Source organism: Salmo salar, chromosome ssa07 (assembly GCF_905237065.1).
Source record: "Salmo salar chromosome ssa07, Ssal_v3.1, whole genome shotgun sequence".
NCBI lineage: Eukaryota > Metazoa > Chordata > Actinopteri > Salmoniformes > Salmonidae > Salmo > Salmo salar.
Window position 1 is genome coordinate 29,712,679 of NC_059448.1, and position 26,260 is coordinate 29,738,938.

The 26,260-nt window shown below is 41.9% G+C and overlaps 1 protein-coding gene across 1 annotated transcript in view; it reads right to left on the reverse strand.

Moving 5' to 3' along the window:
• The window catches only part of LOC106609059 (NHS-like 2), a 149,252-nt gene extending 123,468 nt beyond the window's left edge, over positions 1-25,784 (reverse strand). Inside the window, exon 1 of the mRNA XM_014207428.2 lies at positions 25,300-25,784. Coding sequence (XP_014062903.1) covers positions 25,300-25,576 — 277 coding nt within the window. The 5' untranslated portion in view covers positions 25,577-25,784. The remainder of the gene's footprint in view (positions 1-25,299) is intronic.
• Positions 25,785-26,260: the final 476 nt, after the last annotated feature.

Consider the following 26,260-nt stretch of genomic DNA (forward strand, 5'->3'; position numbering starts at 1 on the left):
AGTGCATAGAGGAGTTCTGTATCTATAATTCTTAAAATAATTGTTATGTTTTTTGTGAACGTTTATCGTGAGTAATTTAGTAAATTCACCGGAAGTTTGCGGGGGGTATGCTAGTTCTGAACGTCACATGCTAATGTAAAAAGCTGGTTTTTGATATAAATATGAACTTGATTGAACAAAACATGCATGTATTGTATAACATAATGTCATAAGATTGTCATCTGATGAAGATCATCAAAGGTTAGTGCTGCATTTAGCTGTGGTTTGGGTTTATGTGACATTATATGCTAGCTTGAAAAATGGGTGTCTGATTATTTCTGGCTGGGTACTCTGCTGACATAATCTAATGTTTTGCTTTCGTTGTAAAGCCTTTTTGAAATCGGACAGTGTGGTTAGATTAACGAGAGTCTTGTCTTTAAAATGGTGTAAAATAGTCATATGTTTGAGAAATTGAAGTAATAGCATTTCTAAGGTATTTGAATAACGCACCACGGGATTCCACTGGCTGTTACGTAGGTGGGACGAAATCGTCCCACTGGCCCTAGAGAAGTTAAAGAAACTTTCAAAGACCTCTTTGCTTATTTGACCTGTTCTTGCCATAATATGGACTTGGTCTTTTACCAAATAGGGCTATCTTCTGTATACCTCATCACAACACAACTGATTGGCTCAAACGCATTAAGAAGGAAAGAAATTCCACAAATTAACATTGAACAATGCACACCTGTTAATTGAAATGCATTCCAGGTGATTACCTCATGAAGGTGGTTGAGAGAATGCCAAGAGTGTGCAAAGCTGTCATCAAGGCAAAGGGTGGCTGCTTTGAAGAATCTCAAATATAAAATATGTTGATTAACACTTTTTTGGTTATAACATGATTCCACATAGCTTGGATGTTGTCACTATTATTGTACAATGTAGACAATAGTAAAAATAAAGAAAAATCCTGGAATGAGTAGCTGTGTCCAAACTTTTGACTGGTACTGTAAATGCACGCACACACACACGCACACTAACATAACACTAATGCTAACCCAAATCCCCTGGAAATAACTATAAATGTTGTGGGAAAAAGGTTTTCCATTGGATCCCAGAGACCAGACCCTACACTGTAAAAATAGAAATACTCAAAACACTATCACTGTGTAGTAAAACCAACCCCATGTAAGAATGGAAGTATTCTGAAACACCCAAAGGGTTCTTCAATCTGAATAATTGTGCTTTTAAGAGATTGTTGTGAAAACACTTTTTGAGGGTTTCAGTGCATGTAAAGTTCAGCATCAAAACTCAAAAATAATGTTTTGTCAGGCTGTCTCTCATACAAGCAAATGGTTTTAAATTGCAAATGGTTTATAGCATACATAATGATTGATTATGATTTTCACTCAATATTTTGATTAACATTTTAAAGAAGACACTGGGTATGAAATCATTTTCCTGGGGTAGACTTTGGCACAGTTGCTAGGCCATTGTGAGATTATCAATAATGTTTTTGTTTTTTAAAATGTTTATAGCTATGTAAGTTATAGCAGAGGTGGCATGTACAGTGGGCATTCATTGCTGGTATTCATGTGAGAAGGTGGATGTGAACCCAGGTCTTCTGCATGTCGAAAGACTGCCTTAGTCCACTCAGCCAGTCTTCAGGACTAAACTGTTGTGCTGAACCACCCTTGATACACTGTGCATGTTTAGACAGATTAAAAACAGAGAAGGAGTGAAAGTTGGATGTGGGAATTGAACCCCCAACTGCTGGGGCAGTAAGATGGCAAATTTATTTGGAAGTTGATCCACTCCACCACACAGTCATGCACCACGTGCAGAACGTGGGGCCCCCATATCAGCAGACAAATGTTTAGAATAAATGCTAAATGTGAACTTCAAACATTGTGCTTCCATACTGTTCAGAATACCCCCAATCTGAGGCATGGACATGGAGAGAGAGCGTTTGTTGCAGGTGTGCCCTCTAGCAAACTCTATGGTCAAGTATAAACACCATCATAGTGTTTAGGAGCTTCAGAGAAGGTATCTAATTCTGCACTACACAGGATTCGAAACACCATAATCGTGTTTAAACTTTTCTGGGTTAATGCTCGCGGTCTCTGGCAAGGTGTTTCCCAACTCTTGATTATGTGGTGTAACAACACACCATGTCATGTTTCAGAACACCACAGGATGAATGTTTCAGTACACCTTAAATCTTTCCCAATACCCTCACAACCATGTGTTTCAATACTCCAGTAAAGTTAAGGTTTCGCTGTTGCCACTAGTTTTAGTGTTACAAAGAACTTAATCTTAATAGTGTAGACTGGCAGATGAATACAGACCTAAAGAGTGGCAGAATGACAGACAGGACCCTGACACTTTACAATACAACTAAATACAGTGCCTTGCAAAAGTATTCAGACCCCTTGGATTTCTTCACATTTTATTGTGTTACAAAGTGGTATTACAATGGATTTAATTGTCATTTTTCGTCAATAAGCTACAAAAAATACTCTGATGTCAAAGTGGAAGAAAATGTATATATATTTTTAAGATAAATTTACATTTTAGTAATTTAGCAGACGCTCTTATCCAGAGCGACTGCATACATTTCATTTCATGCATTTAAAAATGTTTTGTACTGGCCCCCCGTGGGAATCGAACCCACAACCCTGGCGTTGCACACACCATGCTGGCGTTGCAAACACCATGCTCTACCAACTGAGACACAAGGAGTGGCTTCAAATTCATAACTAAGATATAGCCTTTGCATAAGTATTCAACCCCTTTGTTTAGGTAACCCTAAATTAGTTCAGGAATAAAATTTGGCTTAGCAAATCACATAAATTACATGGACTCACTCTGTGAAATATTAGGGGTTGACATGGTTTTTGAATGACTAACCCTTCCTCTGTCCCCCATACATATAACATCAGTAAGGTCCCTCAGTCAAGTATTGAATTTCAAGCACAGATTCAACAAAAAACAGGGAGCTTTCGAAAGCCTCATAAAGAAGGGCAGTGATTGGTAGATTAGTAACAATAACAAATCAGACACTGAATATCTTTTTAAGCATGATGAAGTTCGTGATTATGCTGTGGATTATATATTAAACCTCCCAGACACATCGAAGATGGTCGTCCTTCTGAACTGAGCTGCAGGACAGGAATGAAACTGCTCAGGGATGTTACCATGGTGATATTAAAACAGCTACAGAGTTCAGTGTCTATGATGGAAGAAAACTGATAATGGATCAAGAACATCGTAGTTGACAGAGTTTAAAGAACATTGTAGTAAAAGAGTTAAAAGAAGAATACAAATACAGTGCATTCAGAAAGTATTCAGACCCCTTGACTTTTTCCACATTTTGTTGCGTTACAGCCTTATTCTAAAATTGATTAAATCGTTTTTCCCCCCTCATCAATCTACACACAAAACCCCATAATGAGCATAAACAGGTTGTGAATTTTTTTCACATTTATTTAAATTAAAAAACACTATTAAATGTACATAAGTATTGAGACCCTTTACTTAGTACTTTGTTGAAGCACCTTTTGAATCGATTACAGCCTCGAGTCTTCTTGGGTATGACGCTACAAGGTTGACACACCTGTATTTGGGAAGTTTCTCCCATTCTTAAGTGCAGACCCTCTCAAGCTCTCTCAGGTTGGATGGGGAGCATCGCTGCACAGCTATTTTCAAGTCTCTCCAGAGATGTTCGATCAGGTTCAAGTCCGGGCTCTGGCTGGGCCACTCAAGGACATTCAAAGACTTGTCCCGAAGTCACTCCTCAATGTCTTGGCTGTGTGCTTAGGGTTGTTATCCTGTTGGAAGGTGAACCTTCACCCAAGTCTGAGGTCCTGAGTGCTCTGGAGCAGGTTTTCAGCAAGGATTTCTCTGTACTTTGCTCCGTTCATCTTTGCCTTGATCCTGACTAGTCTCCCAGTCCCTGCCGCCGAAAAACATCTCCACAGCTTGATGCTGCCACCACCATGCTTCATCGTAGGGATGGTACCACGGTTCCTCCAGACGTGACACTTGGAATTTAGGCGAAAGAGTTCAATATTCACTTCATCAGCCCAGAGAATCTTGTTTCTCATGGTCTAAAAGTCCTTTAGGTGCCTTTTGGCAAACTCCACACGGGCTGTCATGTGCCTTTTACTGAGGAGTGGCTTCCGTCTGGCCACTCTACAATAAAGGCCTGATTGGTGGAGTGCTGCAGAGATGGTTGTCCTTCTGGAAGGTTCTCCCATCTCCACAGAGGAACTCTGGAGCTCTGTCAGAGAGACCATTGGGTTCTTGGTCACCTCCCTGACCAAGGCCTTCTCCCTTGATTGCTCAGTTTGCCGGGTGGCCAGCTCTAGGAAGAGTCTTGGTGGTTCCAAACATCTTCCATTTAAGAATGATGGAGGCCAATATGTTCTTGGAGACCTTCAATTCTGCAGAAATGTTTTGGTACCCTTCCCAAGATCTGTGCCTCGACACAATCCTGTCTCGGAGCTCTACGGACAATTCCTTTGACCTCATGGCTTCATTTTTGCTCTGACAGGTGTGTGCCTTTGCAAATCATGTCCAATCAATTGAATTTACCACAGGTGGACTCCAATCAAGTTGTAGAAACAGCTCAAGGATGATCAATGAAAACGGGATGCACCTGATCTCAATTTCGAGTTTTATAGCAAAGGGTCTAAATATTTATGTAAATAAGGTATTTTGGTTTTTTATTTTCAATACATTTTTTAAATAATCTAAAAACATGTTTTCGCTTTGTCATTATGGGGTATTGTGTGTAGAATGATGAGGGGGAAAACTATTTAATCCATTTTAGAATAAGGCTGTAAAGTAACAAAATGTGGAAAAAGTCATAGGGTCTGAATACTTTCCAAATAGACTGTATACAGGTACTAAAGTAATACTGCAAAAAACACAGCAAAGGAGTATACTTTTTGGCCTAAATGTAAAGCCTTTTGTTTGTGGCAAATCCAGCACAACACATCACTGAGTAACTACCTCCTTATTTTCAAGCATGGTGGTTGCTGCATCATGTTATGGCTATGCTTGACATGGGCAAATACTGAGGATTTTTTCAGGATAAAAAGAAATGGGATGGAGCTAAGCACAGGCAAACATGCTTCAGTCTGCTTTACAACAGAGACTGGGAGAAGAATTCACCTTTTAGCAGGACAATAACCTACAACACAAGGCCTACACTGAAGTTGCTTACCAAGAATACAGTGAATGGTCCTGAGTCGCCAAGTTACAGTTTTAACTTAAATCTGCTTGAAAATCTATGCCGAGACTTGAAAATTGCTGTCTAGCCATGATCCCCAACATCTTGACAGAGCTTGAAGAATTCTGAAAAGAATAAACGGGCAAATATTGAACAATCCAGGTGTGCAAAGCTCTTATAGACTTACCCAAGAAGACAGCTTACCCAAGAAGCTGTAATTGAAGCCAAAGGTGTTTCTATAATTTCTCTAAATCTTAAAAAATGTTAGAATTTTTCTTCCAATTTCATATTAGTGTATCTTTTGTAGATTATTGACAAAAAAAATCAATTAAATTGTAATCCCACTTTGTAACACAAATGTGAAGAAATACAAGGGATCGGAATACTTTTGCAAGGCACTGAACAATGATGGCTGCTTCATGTTTGCTTCAAGTGTGTTTCATACGTTCTTGGTAACAACATAATAATACAGTAGCCTACATCAACACACAGGTCAAACAGGATACATGTAGTAGGACTTGTACAGTAATAAACAGCAAATCATGTTTGGTTGTATTTAAACAGTTAACATGTTTTTCAGTTCTTCTTAGTGCACTCTCATTCTGTCAGAACTACTGTTGATGTTCTTTGTTGAATAAAATAGATACATCTTTCCAAACCCTTCTTAATTAGGTGTGTGTGTGTGTGTGTGTGTGTGTGTGTGTGTGTGTGTGTGTGTGTGTGTGTGTGTGTGGGGGAGGGAGGGAGGGAGGGAGGGAAAGTCAGGAGGCAGTTATTTCCCTGGCTCCATTCCCACTTATGTCACATGACTGGGAGTTTAATAAAAAAAGAGAGAGAGAGAGAAGGAGAAATGAGAGAAACAAAAAGAGAGAGAGAAAGTGGAAAACATCTGCTGTGCATTACAAGCCCATAGGGGGACGCCTCCGACTCTCGTCTCGCTCCTGCTCGGGGTCCTGCGCGCACATCTCTCTCACACTCACTCTCACACTCACTCTCTCACTCTCTCACTCACTCTCACACTCTCACACTCACTCACTCACTCACTCACTCACTCACACTCTCACACTCTCACACTCTCACTCACTCACTCACTCACACACTCACACACGCCTAGGCCGGAGCTCATTTGTGGAACGTGGGCCCGTCACAGCCACTCATCTCCTCCAACACTCTCCCGATATCTCCCATCCCCCTTTTCTTCCTTTCTTCTCAGAATCCACCACTGTATTCCTTCCTTCTTTCCTTCTTTCCTTCCTTCCACTTTACATCCCCCATCCACACATCTTTACTTAACAGAACACGGAGACCTACCAACATTCTAGATATCATTCCAGATTCCTTATTTTCTGCTGCTTCCCAGCAGTCACTGAGCTGGGAAGGTGTGTGTGTGTGTGTGTGTGTGTGTGTGCGTGCGTGTGTGTGGAGGACAAGACACCAGGGGTCTGATTTATAACTTTTACATTTTACACCAAATATCTGTGTGCGTCATTTCTGAAAAGACTGGGCACTCACAAGAATATTGAGATTTATAAACTTGGCGCAAGTTTCCTTTTATAAATCAAACTTGTAGTGAAACTTTGCGAGTGTGAACAAGCATTATAACTCTGCCTGAAAAATGGCCATCAGTCACCTTTTATGGTGACAATAACACCCTTATTTGCTATATATTTTGGAAGTATTGGAATTAAGCCAAGACAATATATCTAAAGCAAATAGCAATGGCGAACTTGATCAAATATCTTTGGAGGTGTTGGCAGAATGTTTTCTTTTGCAGTGACATTTGCTGTAGCCTATCTGACCATTTCTAAAAGACAAAAACAATTACAAATTGTTGTGGACCTGTAAACAGATCGTTTGAATTCAATGTTTTGCATTAACCTTTTTCCCTGAACCTAAATATCCCATCAATTCTGAAACATTGTCTCCTCACGATAAAATGTAAACTACAGTAGGCTTACTTGTAGTGGTAGCCTGCACACTTCAATGCAAAATATTAACTGTCTGTTCACCTGTTAAATTATACTGTACGTTATAAAACGCGCTCCCTTTCGGGATAAAATTATAATAGCCTATCTAATAGGCCCAATTAAATTAGAGATGCGCATGGTAACTTGTATGGCTACTTCGGGATTATGAACTCATCATTGCCAGAAAAGTTGAGAAATTGATTCTGTAATGCTTATGAGATATATAGAATGTTTAGAAATGAAATATTGTCATTACGGTATCGATGGAAAAAGTGAATCGTCTGTTCTACTGTTAAACTGCATCGGATAGGATCGTATAGAGCAAAAATACTTGAAATAGCTTATCTACAGTTCCTTGCAAAAGTATTCATCCACTTTGCGTTTTTCCTATTTTGTTGCATTGCAACTTGTAATTTAAATTGATTTATATTTGGATTTCATGTAATGGACATACACAAAATAGTCCAAATGGGTGAAGTGAAATTTTTTAAATATATATATATATTTTAAATTCTAAATGGAAAAGTGGTGCGTGCAAATGTATTCACCCCTTTTGCTACGAAGCCTCTAAATAAGATCTGGTGCAACCAATTACCTTCAGAAGTTACATAATTAGTTAAATAAAGTCCACCTGTGTGCAATCTAAGTGTCACATGATCTGTCACATGATCTCAGTATATATACACCTGTTCTGAAAGGCCCCAGAGTCTGCAACACCACTAAACAAGGGGCACCACCAAGCAAGCGGCACCATGCTCCAAACAGGTCAAGGACAATGTTGTGGAGAAGTACAGATCCGGGTTGGGTTAGAAAAAAAAATCTGAAACTTTCAACATCCCACAGAGCACCATTAAATCATTTTTTTTTAAATGGAAAGAATATGGAACCACAACAAACCTGCCAAGAAAGGGCAAGTAGGGCATTCATCAGAGAGGCAACAAAGAGACCAAAGATAACCCTGAAGAAGCTGCAAAGCTCCACAGCGGAGATTGGAGTATCTGTCCATAGGACCACTTTAAGCCGTACACTCCACAGAGCTGGGCTTTACGGAAGAGTGGCCAGCGAAAAGCCATTGCTTAAAGAAAAAAATAAGCAAACACGTTTGGTGTTCGCCAAAAGGCATGTGGGAGACTCCCCAAACATATGGAAGAAGGTTCTCTGGTCAGATGAGACTAAAATTGAGCTTTTGGGTCATCAAGGAAAACGCTATGTCTGGTGCAAACCCAACACCTCTTATCACCCCAAGAACACCATCTCCACAGTGAAGCATGGTGGTGGCACCATCATGCTGTGGGGATTTTTTTCATTGGCAGGGACTGGGAAACTGGTCAGAATTGAAGGAATGATAGATGGTGCTAAATGAAGGGAAATTCTTGAGGGAAACCTGTTTCAGTCTTCCAGAGATCTGAGACTGGGATGTAGGTTCACCTTCCAGCAGGATAATGGCCTACTGCTAAAGCAACACTTGAGTGGTCTAAGGGGAAACATTTACATGTCTTGGAATGGCCTAGTCAAAGCACAGACCTCAATCCAATTGAGAATCTGTGGTATGACTTAAGGATTGCTGTATACCAGCGGAACCCATCCAACTTGAAGGAGCTGGAGCAGTTTTGTCTTGAAGAATGGGCATAAATCCCAGTGGCTAGATGTGCCAAGCTTATAGAGATATACCCCAAGAGACTTACAGCTGTAATTGCTGCAAAAGGTGGCTCTATAAAGTATTGACTTTTGGGGGGGGGTGAATAGTTATGCACGCTCAAGTTCTGTTTTTTGTCTTATTTCTTGTTTGTTTCACAATAAAAAAAACATTTTGCATCTTGAAAGTGGTAGGCATGTTGTGTACATCAAATGATACAAACCAATAAAAAATATATTTTAGTTCCAGATTGTAAGGCAACAAAATAGGAAAAATGCCAAGGGGGGTGAATACTTTCGCAAGCCACTGTATTTACTACTGTGAAGTGGGTCCAATTAAAGGAGATGGGACGAATGGTAGCCTATCCTAACTTGTTGTAGGCCTATAGGATATTTTGCGAGCATGAAACCATCACAGTCAGAAAAAGTGAGGAATGTATTCTGCAATGATCATGAAATATGAAATAGATGCCTATTTCGAATTATTTTCGAATGCAAAGATCAAATTAATTTGTTTTCGCTCTTCTCACTAACGGCAAATGATTACATCTTGTTATATTTTAGCTACCTGTTTTTTTTGTTATGAATAAGAGTGTCATCATATATTCATGCACAAGGCTACGAAGCTACTTTTGCCATCCTGCAATGCAATACTTCAACCACTAGAAACTGTGTGCACAGTTTGCGGAGGATAAGCACATTTTCAGGTCAAGTTTTTATAAATTCCAAATTTTTGTGTGAAAAGTGGCGCACGCATGGTTTGGGGCATATTTTGTACGTAGCAACATTTATAGATGAGACTCCAGGATCGAGGCCTTTTGCCCAGGTACCCAGCATGATCACACACACCACATCATCTCTGGCATGCCATATATATATATACACACACACACACACACACACACACACACACACACACACACACACACACACACACACACACACACACACACACACACACACACACACACACACACAATACACACACAGGGACAGGAGCAGCAGGTACACCAGCGTTATTCAACAGTCATCTGGACCAAAGAGAAATTAAACAAATCTGCGTCATGCAACTAACTACAGAGTAATGCCTTCTGGCCAGATCTTGTAAGACTCTACTATATATTTATTTCTCACACTCGCTTGCTCTCTCTCTCCCTCATTTTTCTCTTCATCACTCTCTCTCCCCTTTCCCTTCTTCAAAAATAGACTTCTGAATATCTTATCAATTCAACAAGTTCATAACTAGTGAACAGGCTTCTCTCAAAGGCTCCACTTGACATTAAGATCAGAGACAGATACATCTACCTACACACACACACACACACACACACACACACACACACACACACACACACACACACACACACACACACACACACACACACACACACACACACACAATCTACACACCCACACACACTACCTGTCTGCTGCTCAGATCCTCCATCTCTTCTAATAATAAACAACATCCTTCTCCTTCACACAGACTGGCTCTGTCTGTGTGTCCCTACCAGGGATCCACTCTATGGTACTGGATGATCATTTGAGCCTGGGTACTGGCAGTCTTCTCCTTGCCTGAGGCTAGAGGGAATGAGCTGAAGAGACACTTTGTTGTAAGGCCTCAACTGTCTTGGATAAAAAGAGAAAAATGAGTCATGGTGAATTTGAAGTTGGCCGTGATCAGTGGCAGTCAGTAGCGTTTAAGATGAGGGTGGATGATTCTTTTTTTCATGAGCATAGCCTTTTTTTATTACAGCATATTGGATGACTGTCATTCATATTCCATTCACCCAGCCCAATGTTACATTTATAGGTTTAGGTTAATCCATGATTCTTGAATTTTCTCTACACCCATCATGAGGCTGCTACAACCTAGCCTATGAATGAAAATTTACAATGTAGCCTTATCAAGGTTACATACAGTGACACATTCAATACTGCCTTGCACAATATTGCCTGCATCGAGGTGATCTAGGGTGTAATCATTAGTCCAACAGTTGCAAACAAGAGTTTCTTTTGGACAAATCCAGGTATGTTTATCCTGTTTCGTTCCGTTTAAGAAACGTTTATGAACAGAATCGGCGGAATGAATACACCCCTGATCACACGCAAACACAGTTCACTTTCATAGCAGCCACATACAAAGAGCATGATTACTTTGCTCGTTAATTACTTAATGCATCTGTGCACTCTCCTCCTCACACCTTTTCCCTTCGCTTGTGGGCTTCAGTGCACAACACATTAGCTGTCTGTGACCGGATGAAAAAACCTTTCCAAGCCAAACCTTCATATCATAACCGCTAACCGCTACACACAGCCTACATCGTTGTCACCATATTAGCTAACGTCAGTCAACATAGCTACTAGAACTAACGAGTTAGTAAACCCACTACAATCATGCAGTACAGTGTGCAGTTACACCGGCGAGCCCCGGTTGCAATAAATTCATAAAACCAAAAGTTTACCTGGACTTGGAAAAGTTAGCCAGCTAGCTAGCATGGCATCCGTCTCTCTTTGAGCCAGGTGTTTGAGTAGACTAAACTAGCTAGCTGCATTCGCGAGCTAAGTAAGTGGAAGTGAAAAAAAATACAACTAAATACAGCCATCTCCACCTCTCTCTCTTGCTTCTCCTTCATTTTTGAATAAATTAATTTCTTCAAATCTGTTAAACTATTGTCTTTCTCTCTCTTTGAGTCAACTACTCAACATATTTATGCAGTGCTAGCTAGCTGTAGCTAGCTGTGTAAGTCTATGGAAGGGGGTGAGAAGTCTATGAAAAGGGGGTGAGCCTCCTAGTTTTTGTATTGAAGAAGGATGGAAACAAGCTGTCTTTTCGTAGCAAGAGTGTCTCATGAAACACATTCCAGATACTGGTTCTTGCCATCTTGGCATAATTGTGATTTGACAGAGAAAGGGGAGAAGTCAGGAAGGGAGAAGTCCTCAACTTCAAAACTTCTCTCCGTATCAAAACTAGCTTAGCTTAGTTCGCTGTCACTCCTCACTACTGCCCTTATTTGTTGTGATTGAATGGCAAAGACACAGCCAAGAAAATCCCACATCAAACCACAACCCCAAGACAACTCTCGTTTGGCTTCAGTTATGGCTGTTAACATTTCTTAATGAGCAAGCCAAAACACTAGGCAAAAATCAGGCAAAGACACACCCAAGAAAAGCCAACATCAAACCACACCCCCAAGACAACTCTCGTTTGGCTTCAGTCATGGCCGCTACCATTCTTAATGAGCAAGCCAAAACATTTGGCAAAATCAAGAAGTTCAGCAGTCTTTTAAAGTAAAATGCATCCTTTACTTTACCAAGTACCAGGACATTTTAGCCAAAAACCTGGTTGACTCTGCCAGGAGGCTGACACTTGGCCGCAAGTGGATCTACTAGCAAGACAATAACCCCAAGCACGAAGAAATTATGATTTGGCCACAAAATCAACATTTTGCAATGGCCATCTCAGTCTCCGGACTTGAACCCCGTTGAAAACCTGTGGCTTGAATTGGAGAGGGAAGTCCATAAGCACATACGAAGGATATCAAGAATCTGGAAAGATTCTGTATGGAGGAATGGTCCAAGATCTCGCACAATGTGTTCTCCAATCTCATAAAACATTTTAGAAAAATGCTTGCAAGGGTAGGGTGCTGGAGTACTGAAAAGAGGGGTGCGAATAATTTTACTTGTTAAACAAAATCTATTTCTTTGAGCAATTGTATTAATGTAAAATAATTTCCCCCTTTTTTGCATACAACATAGCTCAATATTTGAATCATTTATTTTATAGTCTTTTTTGCTCATCTTTATCAAGGATGCCAATAATTATGGACCCCACTGTATACACACACACACACACACACACACACACACACACACATAGATATACAAGGGAATAGAAAACTCATAAGCATGCTCAAACACACACACACATACAAACACATACACACACAAACATGTTCTTACCTCTACTAAAGAAGGGCATGGTGAATGTTGTGTCAGAGCCTTTCTCCTCCTCCGGCCTCCCCTGTCCTGGAGACCTCCTTCTCTTCCACCGCATCACTCCTCTCCTCCCTCGCTCTGTCTATCAATCTCTTTCTCCAACCACACTCCTGCTATGACCTCGCTCTATCAATCAATCTCTCTGTTCACACTCCTCTCTCCTCGGTGTCTATCAATATCTCTATTCATCCACACAAGTTAGTGTTTTTCCTCTAATCATGTTCTGGAGGCAGCTCTGCAGTGGCCACTATCTGGCACAGCCACAATGTCATAAAATCACATTTTAAACCTAATTCTAACCAAAACCCTAACCTTGAATTTTTAAATATTGACAATTTTGACTTTGCAGCTGGACTGTCTAGCAGAAATCGTTCAGTTCTGCCTCAAGGACAAGACAATAAATGTCAACCTGCTTCGTCCACACTCCTCTTTTCTCCCGTCTTTATTTAGCTTTCTCCTCCGATCTGCACTATTCCTCTCTTCCTCATCTGTATCTTTCCTTCTCTTTTTCTCCCTTTCTTCTCCTGTTCTTATCTCCTTCTCTCCTCTTGTTTGCACTCCTCCTTTCTCCCCCTCTCTTCCTCTCCGTCTTAGGATCAGGCGACAGTGACAGCTCCAGCGACGATTCATACACCCACGAGGTGTGTGTGTGTCTGTGTGTATGCCCCTTTCACGTGTTTGTCTGTGTGTGTGTATTTATGTGAGTGCCACTTCCACCTCATTAAAATGTGTGTGTTTGTTCACTCATGCGCCTGTCTCTAAGTGTGTGTGTGTGTGTGTGTGTGTTTACCCCCTCCCATTCATCATCATCATCACATCCCTCCAGACTGCAGTGGATTCTGCTGCCTCAGCCCTCTTGACACACACACGCACACCGCTCTAGTCTAGCCAGGGCTCACACCATACACAGTGACACATAATTCACAGCTGGGGCTATGTACCTACCAATACAGAAACAGGGAGCCACACACAATATAGACCTGAGTCTTTACACTCACAAATGACTTACTGTACAATTACGAACAGAAACACCAAACCCACACATGTCAAGCGTTACATTATAATTACAGTTTCATCTGAGTCCACAGTGGAAACAGCAGGTGCAACATTGTCAATAATATACATATTGAAATATAGAATGATTTAGAAACAATAGAATTACCTAACAGAAAGGTGAAGAAAACTCCCCCCCCCCACACACACACACACACAATAAGAAAGTGACAGATGTCTGCCCACTCTGCTATCTGTATGTCCCTGTTCTACTTCTCCTAGTGTTGTAGGTGGAAAAACACTGAAATACAATCACTAGAATGGCCATCCCTATTCAAGTCAACAATTCCATAATCTAGTGATTGTATTTCTATGCATACTATCAACGGTCTAACTACCTTCAGAAAAACATCATAACATGTAAACTAGGGCCCAGATTTTCTTTCTCTATAAAAACGGATTTTTCAGAAAAGCCTGCCATGTTAGTCTCTTATAGGTTGCCAAACGATCACATGCCAAACGATAAGGGAGAAAAGGCACACCTACAAAGTTTAATAGAACATCTGCATTCGTACCATATAGCTAGGCTACTAATGAGAGGTGGGAGTAGGCATCCTTAATTCACCACCAAAGGTAGGAATAGCAAGCACAGACATTCCATGTGACCCGTGTTGTACATTGAGCTGTTAACAAACACACACACACTTACACAGATACACACACACACACACACACTCACACACACACATACACACACAGGCATATAGACACATACTCTGATACACTCTGATACACACATACCCTATGTTTACTAACACCATGCCTACACACTTCAGAGTCACGCGCCTGCCAAACTTAAGCTTGGCAGGGGAGGGCAGGGGCAGGGCACCGAACACACACACACAGACACACAGAGCTCATCAAAGCGCCAGCATGCATGCAGCGGGTGGCAGAACTGTTTGTTCTGTTATTGTGTCCTAGCGTATAGCCCCCTGCCGACACACACACACACCCACCCACACACTCCCCTCACCACAACAACCTGCCCGTGCTGCCAACACATACTTTAGTTTTTCCCACAGTGCCCAGCAGCTTACTCTGAGGCCTGGGCTACGTCCCAATACACTAAAATAGCATCCTTTCCTACTATCCTTTTCCTTGTCTCCTTTTTACTTTCATTTCTGTGAGTCATTTAATTTTATCTCTCTGCATTTAAAGCAGAATTTTTTTTTAAATTAAAACAATTCAAAAAACAAGTAGAAAGCTAGACAACAATTTGGATTTGGAGCCACTTCCTATGTTTCTCTATGTTTCCCATAATGACTTGTATCTGTTCCCTTTCTCTCTTCCTCCATCTGGAAGTGATCGGTCCACCATTACGGCACCTCAGAGCCCAGGCCAGTTTGTGGATCTTGACATCAGGCCATTATCCAATTAGAATGGTCCATTTGCCGCCAAATATCGATAGAAACACCCCACTACAAACAGAGAGTGTTCGAGAGAAATACCATAGATACAGCTCTGTTCTTCAAAAGAGTCTCAAATGAAACCATATTCCCTTAAAACACACCACTATTACCATAGACAGAGGAGAAAGGAAGGAGGAAAAGGAGAAGAAAAAGTAGGGGAGAGGAGAGAAGATGGGGATCGGAGGAGAACAGGAGGAGAACAGGAGGAGTGGGAAGAGCAAGTGGAGGAGGGGATAGACAAAGAGTGAAAGGAGGACAACTAGGGTGAGGAGGAAGGAGAGGAAGAGCAGCCGAGGAGCATTTGAGAGGTCAGGAGTACTAACTTCCTATGGGCGCTCCCACAATACACCATAATCCATCCATCTCTATAACCATTCTATCCATCTCCATGGAAACCGGAGTGAGGAGGCAGGAGGAGAGGCAACGAGGGCGAGCAATGGGAGTTCAGTGTCAGTAAGTCTGAATTAGCCTGCCACCAAACTACATCACAGCAGATACCCATAGACTTCCAGTCATTGTGATAACGCTAGTTAGCGATTGCGCTTCATCTGCCTTCAAACTGCATGCAGAGACATTGCCAAAATCCCAAAGTATCCCTTTAGCATGTGTCTGTCCAAACATTCCATCCTACAGTAAACAAGCATGAGGCAAATACATCATTCTCAGACCTCTCTCTCACACACACACACACACACACACACACACACACACACACACACACACACACACACACACACACACACACACACACAGCTGGCAAGGTCTGGGCTTTGAACAACACACACAAACACCCATTTAGATATGTTAGTTCAGTTTATCTGAAGTGTCTGAACACATTCACTTCCTTTAGTGGTTTTAACATTTTAGCTACAATCTGTTGATAATGTGAGGAGTCACAGATCTAAAAGATGAAAAGAGAGGAAAAAGTGAGAACAAGTCTATCATCCAGATGCACACCTCTATGTGCCCTGCTTGGCTTGGGAAACAAGCCGTGTTCGATTCAGCGGAGCTATCGCGTCAACACATTTAGACGTTGATCAGCTTCCGTACTCATTTGCGTAGACTACCTGAATAACGTCGAAAGCAAGTTGAAAGCAACTCACTTTTCTTACACAAGCTGTATGTGAAAGTAACTTCAGAGTGAGGATGGGTTTATGTTGCCCAAAGTACACCATCATTTCAATGTGAAGCTATGTATACCATTATTCGTCCATCGTCGATTGGATCTTTGGAAGTTTAGAAGTAGTTAGCATTAGCGCTACAAATAGCATGCCAAATTCATGATATTAATAAAAAACGTGTACCTTTGAAGAGAGAGAGAAAATTATTTACATTTGTCACATGCTTGTTTACTGTAGGATGGAATGTTTGGACAGTTACATGCTAATGGGATACTTAGAGATTTTGGCAATGACTCTGCATGCAGTTTGAAGGAAGTTGAAGCGCAATGGCTAACTAGCAATGACTGGAAGTCTATGGTTATCTGCTAGCATGCGCTAGTTAGCATTGGCTCTCAAAACTACCTCTAACTTCCTTCAGACTGGACACAGAGACACAACAATTATATCCAGGAGTTAATCTGACTCTGGGAAAGTGGATAAAGGGCCTCATTGCCAAAATCCCGAAGTATTCCTTTAATGATTAGTCTGTCTATCTCTGGAAACCAACCCTGCAAGACCAAACGGAAGTGAGCCCCCTCCTCTCTCCCTCGTTCTCTCTCTCTCCACTCCCCTCTCTCTCTTTCTGACTTCTATCTTATCTGTGTCTCTCTCTCCCTTTCTCTCTACATTCGATAGGAATCTGAGCTCTGATGATAGAATAAACAGAGTGTGCAGATGCCCTGTGCAGTGTAAGCAGAAACGAGTAGAGGAGTGGAGGAGAAGTAAGCAGCACTACAGTGAACTAGTGAACTGGGACAGCTAAAAGATCTGGAGAGAATAACAGAGGATAGGTGCATAGAGGATAACTGCAGTCCTAAAGAGCTGCATGGTTGCTGGTTTCCTGCCTGAGAAGATCGGCCCAGAGAGATGAGTTTGGGGCCAACAGCTCAACTGTCCGGAAACTCCAGTGCTGTTCAGCACATGTAGCCCAGCCTACAGTACACCATTACACACACGGGAAGATAACATAACAGGCTTTCTCTCATTCTTACTCTCTGTCTCTCAACCATTCGTTCATTCAATTTCTATATTTGACCAGGTATGCCAGGTATGTTAAGTTCTCATTTACAACTATTTCAGTTTAATGCAATTCATAAGGAATATGAATCAATTTCAGACACACCCTTAGCTATAATCTGATGATGAATCACCATTGAAATGTAAATTTGATTTCTTTGGAATCCTCTCCTCCCCTTCCCTCTGCTCTCCCCCCTCTCTCTCTCCCTCCTCACCCCTTCCCCTCTCCTCCCAAGGAATTTGTAAATTGTCTCCTCCCTCCTACTCCAGGGGACTGCTGACCTCACAATGAGCTCTAATTCCATTAGACCCTAAGTCGTTTTTTCGACCCAAATGGCGCCCTATTCATTATACCGTGCACTATTTTTGACCAGGGTAGATAGTAGGAAATAGGGTGCCATATTTAGGATGCAGCCTTGGTTGCGTCCTGCTTCTCTTTCTGTTGTATTCTCAGACATGAATATCTTTCCATGGGAATGGGATGGGATGCACGTGCGCACGAACACGCACACCCAGCAGAGAGTGGCTCTAGGGAAGCATTAGGATGACAGTCAGCAACACATCCAACTTATTGCACAGCTGCTTTTCACACAGGCTGACAAATTGCTTTCCTTCTCTCCTTTCTGTTCCTTTTCTACCTGATCTTTGTGAGTAAGATTATTGCAACAAGCAAGCTCAGTGTGTGTGTGTGTGTGTGTGTCTCGCACAACAGTCTCTGGTGAGAACAGAACACAGAACAGTGCACTGTAGAACAGAAACAGAGAGACAGAGAGACACCCACGCGGGAACTCTGGCAGAAGTTTGCTCCACAGAACACTTGCTCTGGCTTTGTTTTGGCGTTGTCCACAGCTGGACTGTCGCCAGGGCAACGGGCCGAGCCCTAAAGTGCAACAGAGGGGGAAAATAACATGATTTAAAAGAAAGAGAAAAGTTGAAGTTACGTAGCTAGAGAGAAAAGGCTTGCAGCCAAGGCAGGAAGTTGTTAATGGTTTTTCTTCTGCGTTTTTCACCTGAATTTATCTCCCCCTCCTGATTCCCCTCCTCCTTTGTCCCAACACTCACTCCCCCTCTCTGTATCCTTTTCCTTTTCCCTCTCTCTATCCCAACACTCACTCCCTCTCTCCATCTTTTTTCCTCTCTTTTCTCCCCTCTCTAACCTCACAAACACTCCAATTCTCTCTCCCTTGCTTTCTTTCTATTCCCCATCTCACCCTGTATCCCATCTCCCCCTTTCTCTCTCCTTACCCCCGCCCCCTCTCTACTACACCCACAATCGTCCTTTCTCTCTTTAAGAATCATAAGTCTATTGAGTGCCAAATTACACTTCACAATGAGACAGCAACCCAAACAAGCTCCCATTAAATCATCAAGAGAGAAAAAACGACATTCCGAAGCCTCCAAAAGCAACATGGCTGTGCTTGGCCAGGTCTTCACGGTAGTTAGCGAGCTGCTGCTGCTGCTGTTTCCAACCCTGACTCATTGGGACCACACAGAACAGAGACACAGGTAGAGTGATCTGATCACCATTCTATCTGACCATCCAAATAATCATAGAGAGGCAGAGGATTACTCTCTGTTCCAGGTCCTGCCTGCGTGGGAATTTCTGGGATTTCTGGGAAAGACAGAGGAGGAGGAGGAAGGAATGAGAGAGGAGAGGAAAGCGGAGAGGGGGCAGAACACAAAGGTGGGTCTTCTCCCTGAAAGAAAACAGGGAGGGGAGAGGGAGAGAAGAAGAGAAGGATAGAGGGAGGAGAGGGAGGTCAGGGTGGGATAGTTCTTAGCTCCACTAAAGGGTCTGCCTGGGTCTCCTGACTTAAACTCACTCTGACTTTCTGCTCTAGAGAGCGAGAGAAGATAAAGAGAGAGAGGTCTGAGAATTCCACAGGAAGGACAAGCTCTTCGGTTCACACTATCACAATTGACGACTGACTGACAGCTTCCAGTAATAAAACACAGCACGCACACACTGAGGTCAAAGAGCGACAGAGCAGGGAACTACTAAGATAAGGAAAAGGAAACTGATAAAGGAAACTGCTCCTCATCTTCAGTTTACTTTGCAACAGAAACTACGACATGTTGTGGCCTCTTGATCACTCTCTCCCCCCTCTCTCCCTCCTCTTCCCCTTCTCTCACATCTCTCTCTCTGCTCTCTCCCTCCTTCCTCTATGCTCAGTGTAAGACAGTGGACTGAGCAGTTTCTAGGCATATATGCAAAACATTGGCAATAGTACGGCTCACACGCATTTGGTAAAACATTCACTACAAAAAAAATGAAACCCCCCCAAAAACCTGAGTGAATTGTGTGTTGGACTGTTTTACTGTTGTGAGCAATAACAGCATGAAGGTAGAGATAACCTAACCATAGATAGGCTATAACACATGGTTTTATCTCCATGGAGATCTAGTGACATCATGCCATGTAGCTTTAAGGGCAATTCCACTGTAATGGAATTATGCGCTGACTCCGTTTTTTCACTTTACAATGTATGCCAAACAAAAACCATTGATTTCAAAGTTTAACAAACCATACAAGTCTATACACAAGGACTACTTTTAACAATTTCCACTAAAACATTTATAAAAACAATTTTAGTGGAAAAACTGTCCAGATGCAAACTTTGATCACGGAATTACGTTAAAATCTTCCTCCGATTTTTATGCGACCACGTTTTCCAAAAACTCTGTTAAATATCTGCTCTGTATTAAGATTCGAAGATATCTGCAGAAAGAATAGGGTGTCAGCTATGACATGGCACCCTTGAGTTTGAAAAAATATATTTTGGTTATTGAACTACAATAAGTTAAGTGGATTTACACCCGGTAACATTATTACATCATGGGTCCCTGATCTGTACTCCACAGAAATGCATAATTATGGATATGAATGTCCTTCTCCTCATGTTTCACAAGTTTGGATATCATAACGCAGCTCAGCAAAGCACAGTGCAGTACAATACAATACAATACAGCACAGCAAAGCACAGCAGAGCAGAGTAGGATAGAGTAGAGTTCAGTATAGTGCAGTAGAGTACAGTATAGTACAGTAGAATTCAGTACAGTAAAGTAGAATATAGTTCAGTACTGTATAGTACAATATACTGTACTCTACTGTAATATATTATTCTTTACTGTACTATCCAAACTTGTAAAACATACGTCTATCATAGGTTCAGATTTGGTCCAATTCGATCCGTCTGTGGACATTAACATTAAGGCCAGGGTGGACTGACCAAATGTCAAATACTTTTCAACATCCATGGACGTCCGGTGTCAGTCGGTGCTTAGTGTGTGAGGATGCTGGTTACAGTAAATGGAAAGAGAGGGAGCTGTCATGGATAGGTGTCAGTAAGAGCTGGGAAAGGTGACATTAACTAGAGAGTGAGAACCAGACAGAAAGATAGGGAATAAGAGAGGTAGGTAGTTGTTCAGACATAGACTGTTTTAACACTTGGTTTGACCACCAGATGACAGAAAGACAACGAAAACAAACGTATGAGCTGAACACAACAGTATGCCAGTGGAAGGTAACTGTGGTTTGTGACTATTATGATTTCCCATTGTAGCCAATTCAGTTGCAGTAATTCCGTTACTGATTTTTGGGTAATTCCGCTACCAATTTTGTTACGGAATTATGAGTTTTAATCACTTAATAATTCATAAACAAAATTGATATCAGTAAAATCCCTATAACTAATTGATAGATCTACCATTACCTCATGAGGGAGAGAAATTAGGAAATATCTTAAAGATATATGGGATTTTGGTAACGGAATTACAAGGCACAGGGAAATATTTCTTAAACTTACAGAAAGGTAAGCAATTTCTCCTAAACTAAATAGAAGTGTATGTCTAATACTTTTTAATACTTTTTCTGGTAATGTTTTCTAAGACCCCTTTTCCTTTCTGTTTATCCAGAAATCAAAGCCTTTACTTATGCCTAGTTTTTAAGATGGAAAATGGTTGAAAAATGTATCTATGCCTTCATTTCCCAAATATATAGCATCTTAGCTTTCATTTGACACTCAGTTGTACATGCCCCTATGAACTTCACATGTTGGTGCTCATGAGTCCTTTTCAATGGGAATGCCCCTTAAGCTTCTTCAATGTACACTACATGACCAAAAATATGTGGACACCTGCTCGTCAAACATCTCATTCCAAAATCATGGGCATTATTATGGAGTTGGTCCCCCCTTTGCTGCTATAACAGCTTCCATTCTTCTGGGAATGCTTCCCACTAGACGTTGGAACATTGCTGCAGGGACTTGCTTCCATTCAGCCATGAGCATTAGTGAGGTCGGGAACTGATGTTGGGTGATTAGCCCTGGCTCGCAGTCTGCGTTCCAATTCATCCCAAAGGTGTTCGATGGGGTTAATGTCAGAGCTCTGTGCAGGCCAGTCAAGGTCTTCCACACCGATCTCAACAAACCATTTCTGTATGGACCTAGCTTTGTGCACAGGGACATTGTCATGCTGAAACAGGAAAGTGCCTTCCCCAAACTGTTACCACAAAATTGGAAGCACAGAATCGTGTCATTGTATGCTGCAGCATTAAGACTTAACTTCACTGGAACTAAGGGGCCTAGCCCGAACTATGAAAAACAGCACCAGACCATTATTTCTCCTCCACCAAACTTTACAGTTGGTACTATGCATTCGGGCAGGTAGCGTTCTCCTGGCATCCGCCAGACCCAGATTTGTCTGTCGGACTGCCCAATAGTGAAGCGTGATTCATCACTCCAGAGAACGCATTTCCACTGCTCCAGAGTCCAATGGAAGGAGCTTTACACCACTGCAGCTGACGCTTGGCATTGCACATGATGACCTTAGGCTTGTGTGCAGCTGCTCGGCCATGGAAACCCATTTCATGAAGCTGCCAACGAACAGTTATTGGGCTGATGTTGCTTCCAGAGGCAGTTTGGAACTCAGTAGTGAGTGTCACAACCGAGGTCAGACGATTTTTGCGTGTCATGTGTTCCGTGAGCTTGTGTGGCCTACAACTTAGCGACTGAGTCGTTGTTGTTCCTAGACGTTTCCACTTTACAACAACAGCACTTGCAGTTGACCGGGGCAGCTATAGTAGGGCTGAAATTTGATGAACTGACTTGTTGGAAAGGTGGCCTCCTATAACAGTGCCACATTGAAAGTCACTGAGCTCTTCAGTAAGGCTATTCTACTGCCAATGTTTGAATATTGGGATTGCATGGCTGTGTGCTCGGTTTATACACCCGTCAGCAACGGTGTGGCTGAAATAGCTGAATCCAATCATTTCAAGGGGTCTCCACATACTTTTGTGTATATAGTGTATGTCGCAGACCTCCAGTCATTGTTGCAAGTTTGGGTCTTCAGCACAATGTTTGTCTGACATAACAACTGACATAACAACCTAAGTGAGTCATAAGTGTGTTGCCATTGACTTGCCATGGTACTTCTGAACTGTGGTAGTACTGTTATTACAACCGGAAGCGTCACATGAAAACTGTAACCTGAGTTTCTCTCTGACTCCATCATTACTGAGGTTCCACTCTCCAACTGAGGGCTGCTGAACTTACAATTGCTTTCTCACAGGAAACAACGTTTTTTCCTTTATCATGTCATGTTCATTGTTGTCATGTCATGTCATTACAACAGCATAACATTAAAACTGGTAATCTCTAGAGAGAGCTGTTGAACTTCCAATATATTTCTCACAGGAAATATTTTGTCATGTTCAGGACAATGTGTTCTGTCTCTCTAGTCTCTAGGAGCTGCCTGTCACCTCACTTTGGTTTGGTTGTCCTCAAGCCAAGAGGGCAGAGACAAAAACATGTTTCTCAACTTCCGGCAAAACAGCTGCAAAGTGTTACATCCCAAATGTCAACCTATTCCCTATAGTGCACTACTTTTGACCAGGACCCATGGAGTGCCATTTGGGACGCTTTATCTCGTGTCATCTTCACCTCACCTCCAAACATACGCGTGCGCCTCTTTCTATTTGAATTAGCGTACCGTCTATCCGTGACTCTGTCCTTGTCACGTTTTCGAAGACATTATTACCCGGTGTGAAATCTAAATCTGTAACCATGTACTCTGTCGATGTTCGTAACTAGGCATATAGCGTGTATCGCGCTCAAGTGAGTTGGCGACAAAGTAGCCAGTTTTCACTGTGACATAACATTGTGGCAGTGGCTCGCGCAGTGTTTCAAGTGGCCGCGCCATGGGATACTCTATCCACACCTTTACATCCATACCTGTCTGTCCATATTTTTACAAACAAAGTCAATGCTGTTTTGTAACATGAATGGAATTGGAGTAGATGGTTAAAAATACAAGTACGGTCAAGGAAGGAGGGAACAACATTAGCGTGATCGAGAATAGTGGAATCGGCGACTTGCCTTCAAAATAAAAGTCCCCGATTGAAACTGATGCAAACGGATGAAAATAGTGGAATCAGGCCACAATTGGACTAGATAATGTTAAACAAGTTTGGAATGTTGTTATATAAATTTAACAAAATACAATAATTTGTTAATTTGATGACAAAATATAATAGACTTCAGAATTGCATTGGGGGCATACCTCTATTTCAATGTGCATCCTTACCTATGGCTCTTGGGTCCATGAAATGGAGTATTAGCCTACTCAGTGACACATAGAGATTACAATTCTGAAGAGTTCACACAAATATTAGCGTTGTAGCTCTTTAACTGTGGGAAATCACCACACAATTCAGTGGGACAAGGGGGGAGGCAAGCGGCCACATCAGACCAACTCCTTGAATGGCCTGGCCTACTCCTTGAAGTTTGCAGTTCTGTCAACAAAAAAAAACTATTTTGCTTCAAACATATTTTTTTTGTACCTTTTAGTGTGTGTACTTTACTGTATTTATACTTATTATTCATCAGGCCAAGCGATTGACCTGATACATATTTTGGCACAAGTACACGCAGGCCTTGGGATGATCCTTATGCCAGTCGATCATTGTTTACATTAGTCTTTGAAAGAGTTGGCATTTCAACTAAAGTCTAGTATGGAAAGGCATTTTATTTCACACTTGAAGCAAACAGGGTAAGCAAAGAAATGTTTTTAAGGTGTTTTGTCTTTCACACTGATATTCAACACAACAACAGTATATTTATTTAACTTCCTTCAATAAGAACTACTACGCTAATACTTGTGTACACTCTACATAGCTGTGTTCTGTGGGTGTCACTGAGTAGGCTGATAAATCCTTTCATGGATATTGCAATTTGAATGTTCAATACACATAGGTTGACTGTTTTTTTTAAATTAAATTAAAAAAAAAAAAAGGTTGACTGGTGAGCTCAATGTTGCTCATTTCACAGTGGTTTCAGAGCCCCGTAATAAGAACTATGACACTAATATTTGTGTAAACTCTTTAGAATTGTAATCTGTGGATGTCACTGAGTAGGCGGATACCCTATTTCATGGACCCAAATATCCATAGGTAAGGCTGTACAACGCAACAAACATACTCCCATTGCATTTTTATCCGTTTGCATCCGTTTCAATGGGGAACTTTTATTTTTAAGGCGAACCGCCAATTCCACATTATTGCTCACGCTAATGTTGTTCACAACACACTAGTCCTAAGGCCTACTTTGCAAACAGCCATTGAAATCTGCAGAATGGTAGATCACAAACAGCCATAAGGAACGCACGCATTGATGTGATCCACTTTTTTACAATAAATTGACATTCCTCTACCCCCCCCCCCCAAGTTACCTCAAACTGGCGATTTGGAATACCTCTCCCACACATTCAACTTCAAGTTGACCTCAGTGAGTTGCAAGACTCACTCCAGCCACACCACACAAGTGAAAATTATACAGTGTGCTTTTTCTTACTCTTTGGCGGTGGCTTACTGGCGAGCGCAGCGATGTGTCGCTGTAAACTGATCACTTTGCCCTCGAGCGTGCCCGAGCGGTGACAGATAGACACGAGCTCGCCCTCGAGCTCTTCCAAGATGCTGACGGAGTGCCGGGATAAATCCGAGAGCTGTCGGAGCACCGAACATAGAGTGAACCCGCAAACGTCCACCAAGTCCCCGAAAATCGCAGTTTGCCTTTTCGCGTCGTTTTTACAGACATCCTTGGGAACTATTGTGCGCTTGCAGAAGGGCATTTTCACTCCAAACGCGCAAACCCAACCGAAAAAAATCCTCCTTTAGCAGTAAGGAAGCGTGCTATCCGTGCGGAAAACTCTGTTATTGTAGTTGTTGAAGAACCGTAGTAGCCTACAGTGCGTTCATATTTTGCATTGCGATTGACTATCCACCGCGCGGTACTCTCCGCATCGGCGCAACAGTAGGCTGACTGGCAATAGGCTTGTCTCTGGTCTTCCCAAAGCGAAACCTGCTGCGGGGAGGAGGAGGAATCAAACCTCAACCCCTCTGTTCTGTTCTGATCTGAAGACAGCGGTCAAGACTTCACCCCGATCTGCACTTTGCACAGATACTCGGCTGGTGGCACCTTAATTGGGGAGGATGGGCTCATAGTAATGGCTGTAATGAAGTGCATGGAATAGTATCAAACACATCATGGTTACCATGTGTTTGATACCATTCCGTTCACTATTATGAGCCATCCTCCCCTCACCAGCCTCCTGTGATTCTAGAAACATGTTTTATCGCCTTTTAACTTAGGCCAATTATAAAGAGAGGCATCCTATCTATCTATCTTGCATCTTGTATGCAGCATATGAACCACGTGACCTGCATTGGACCACTTTTTTGTTGTTCTCCTTTGCTTTTACAGACTGTATGTGGTGCCATCTGAGGATGCCATTTCACCATCTTGTCACTCTTAT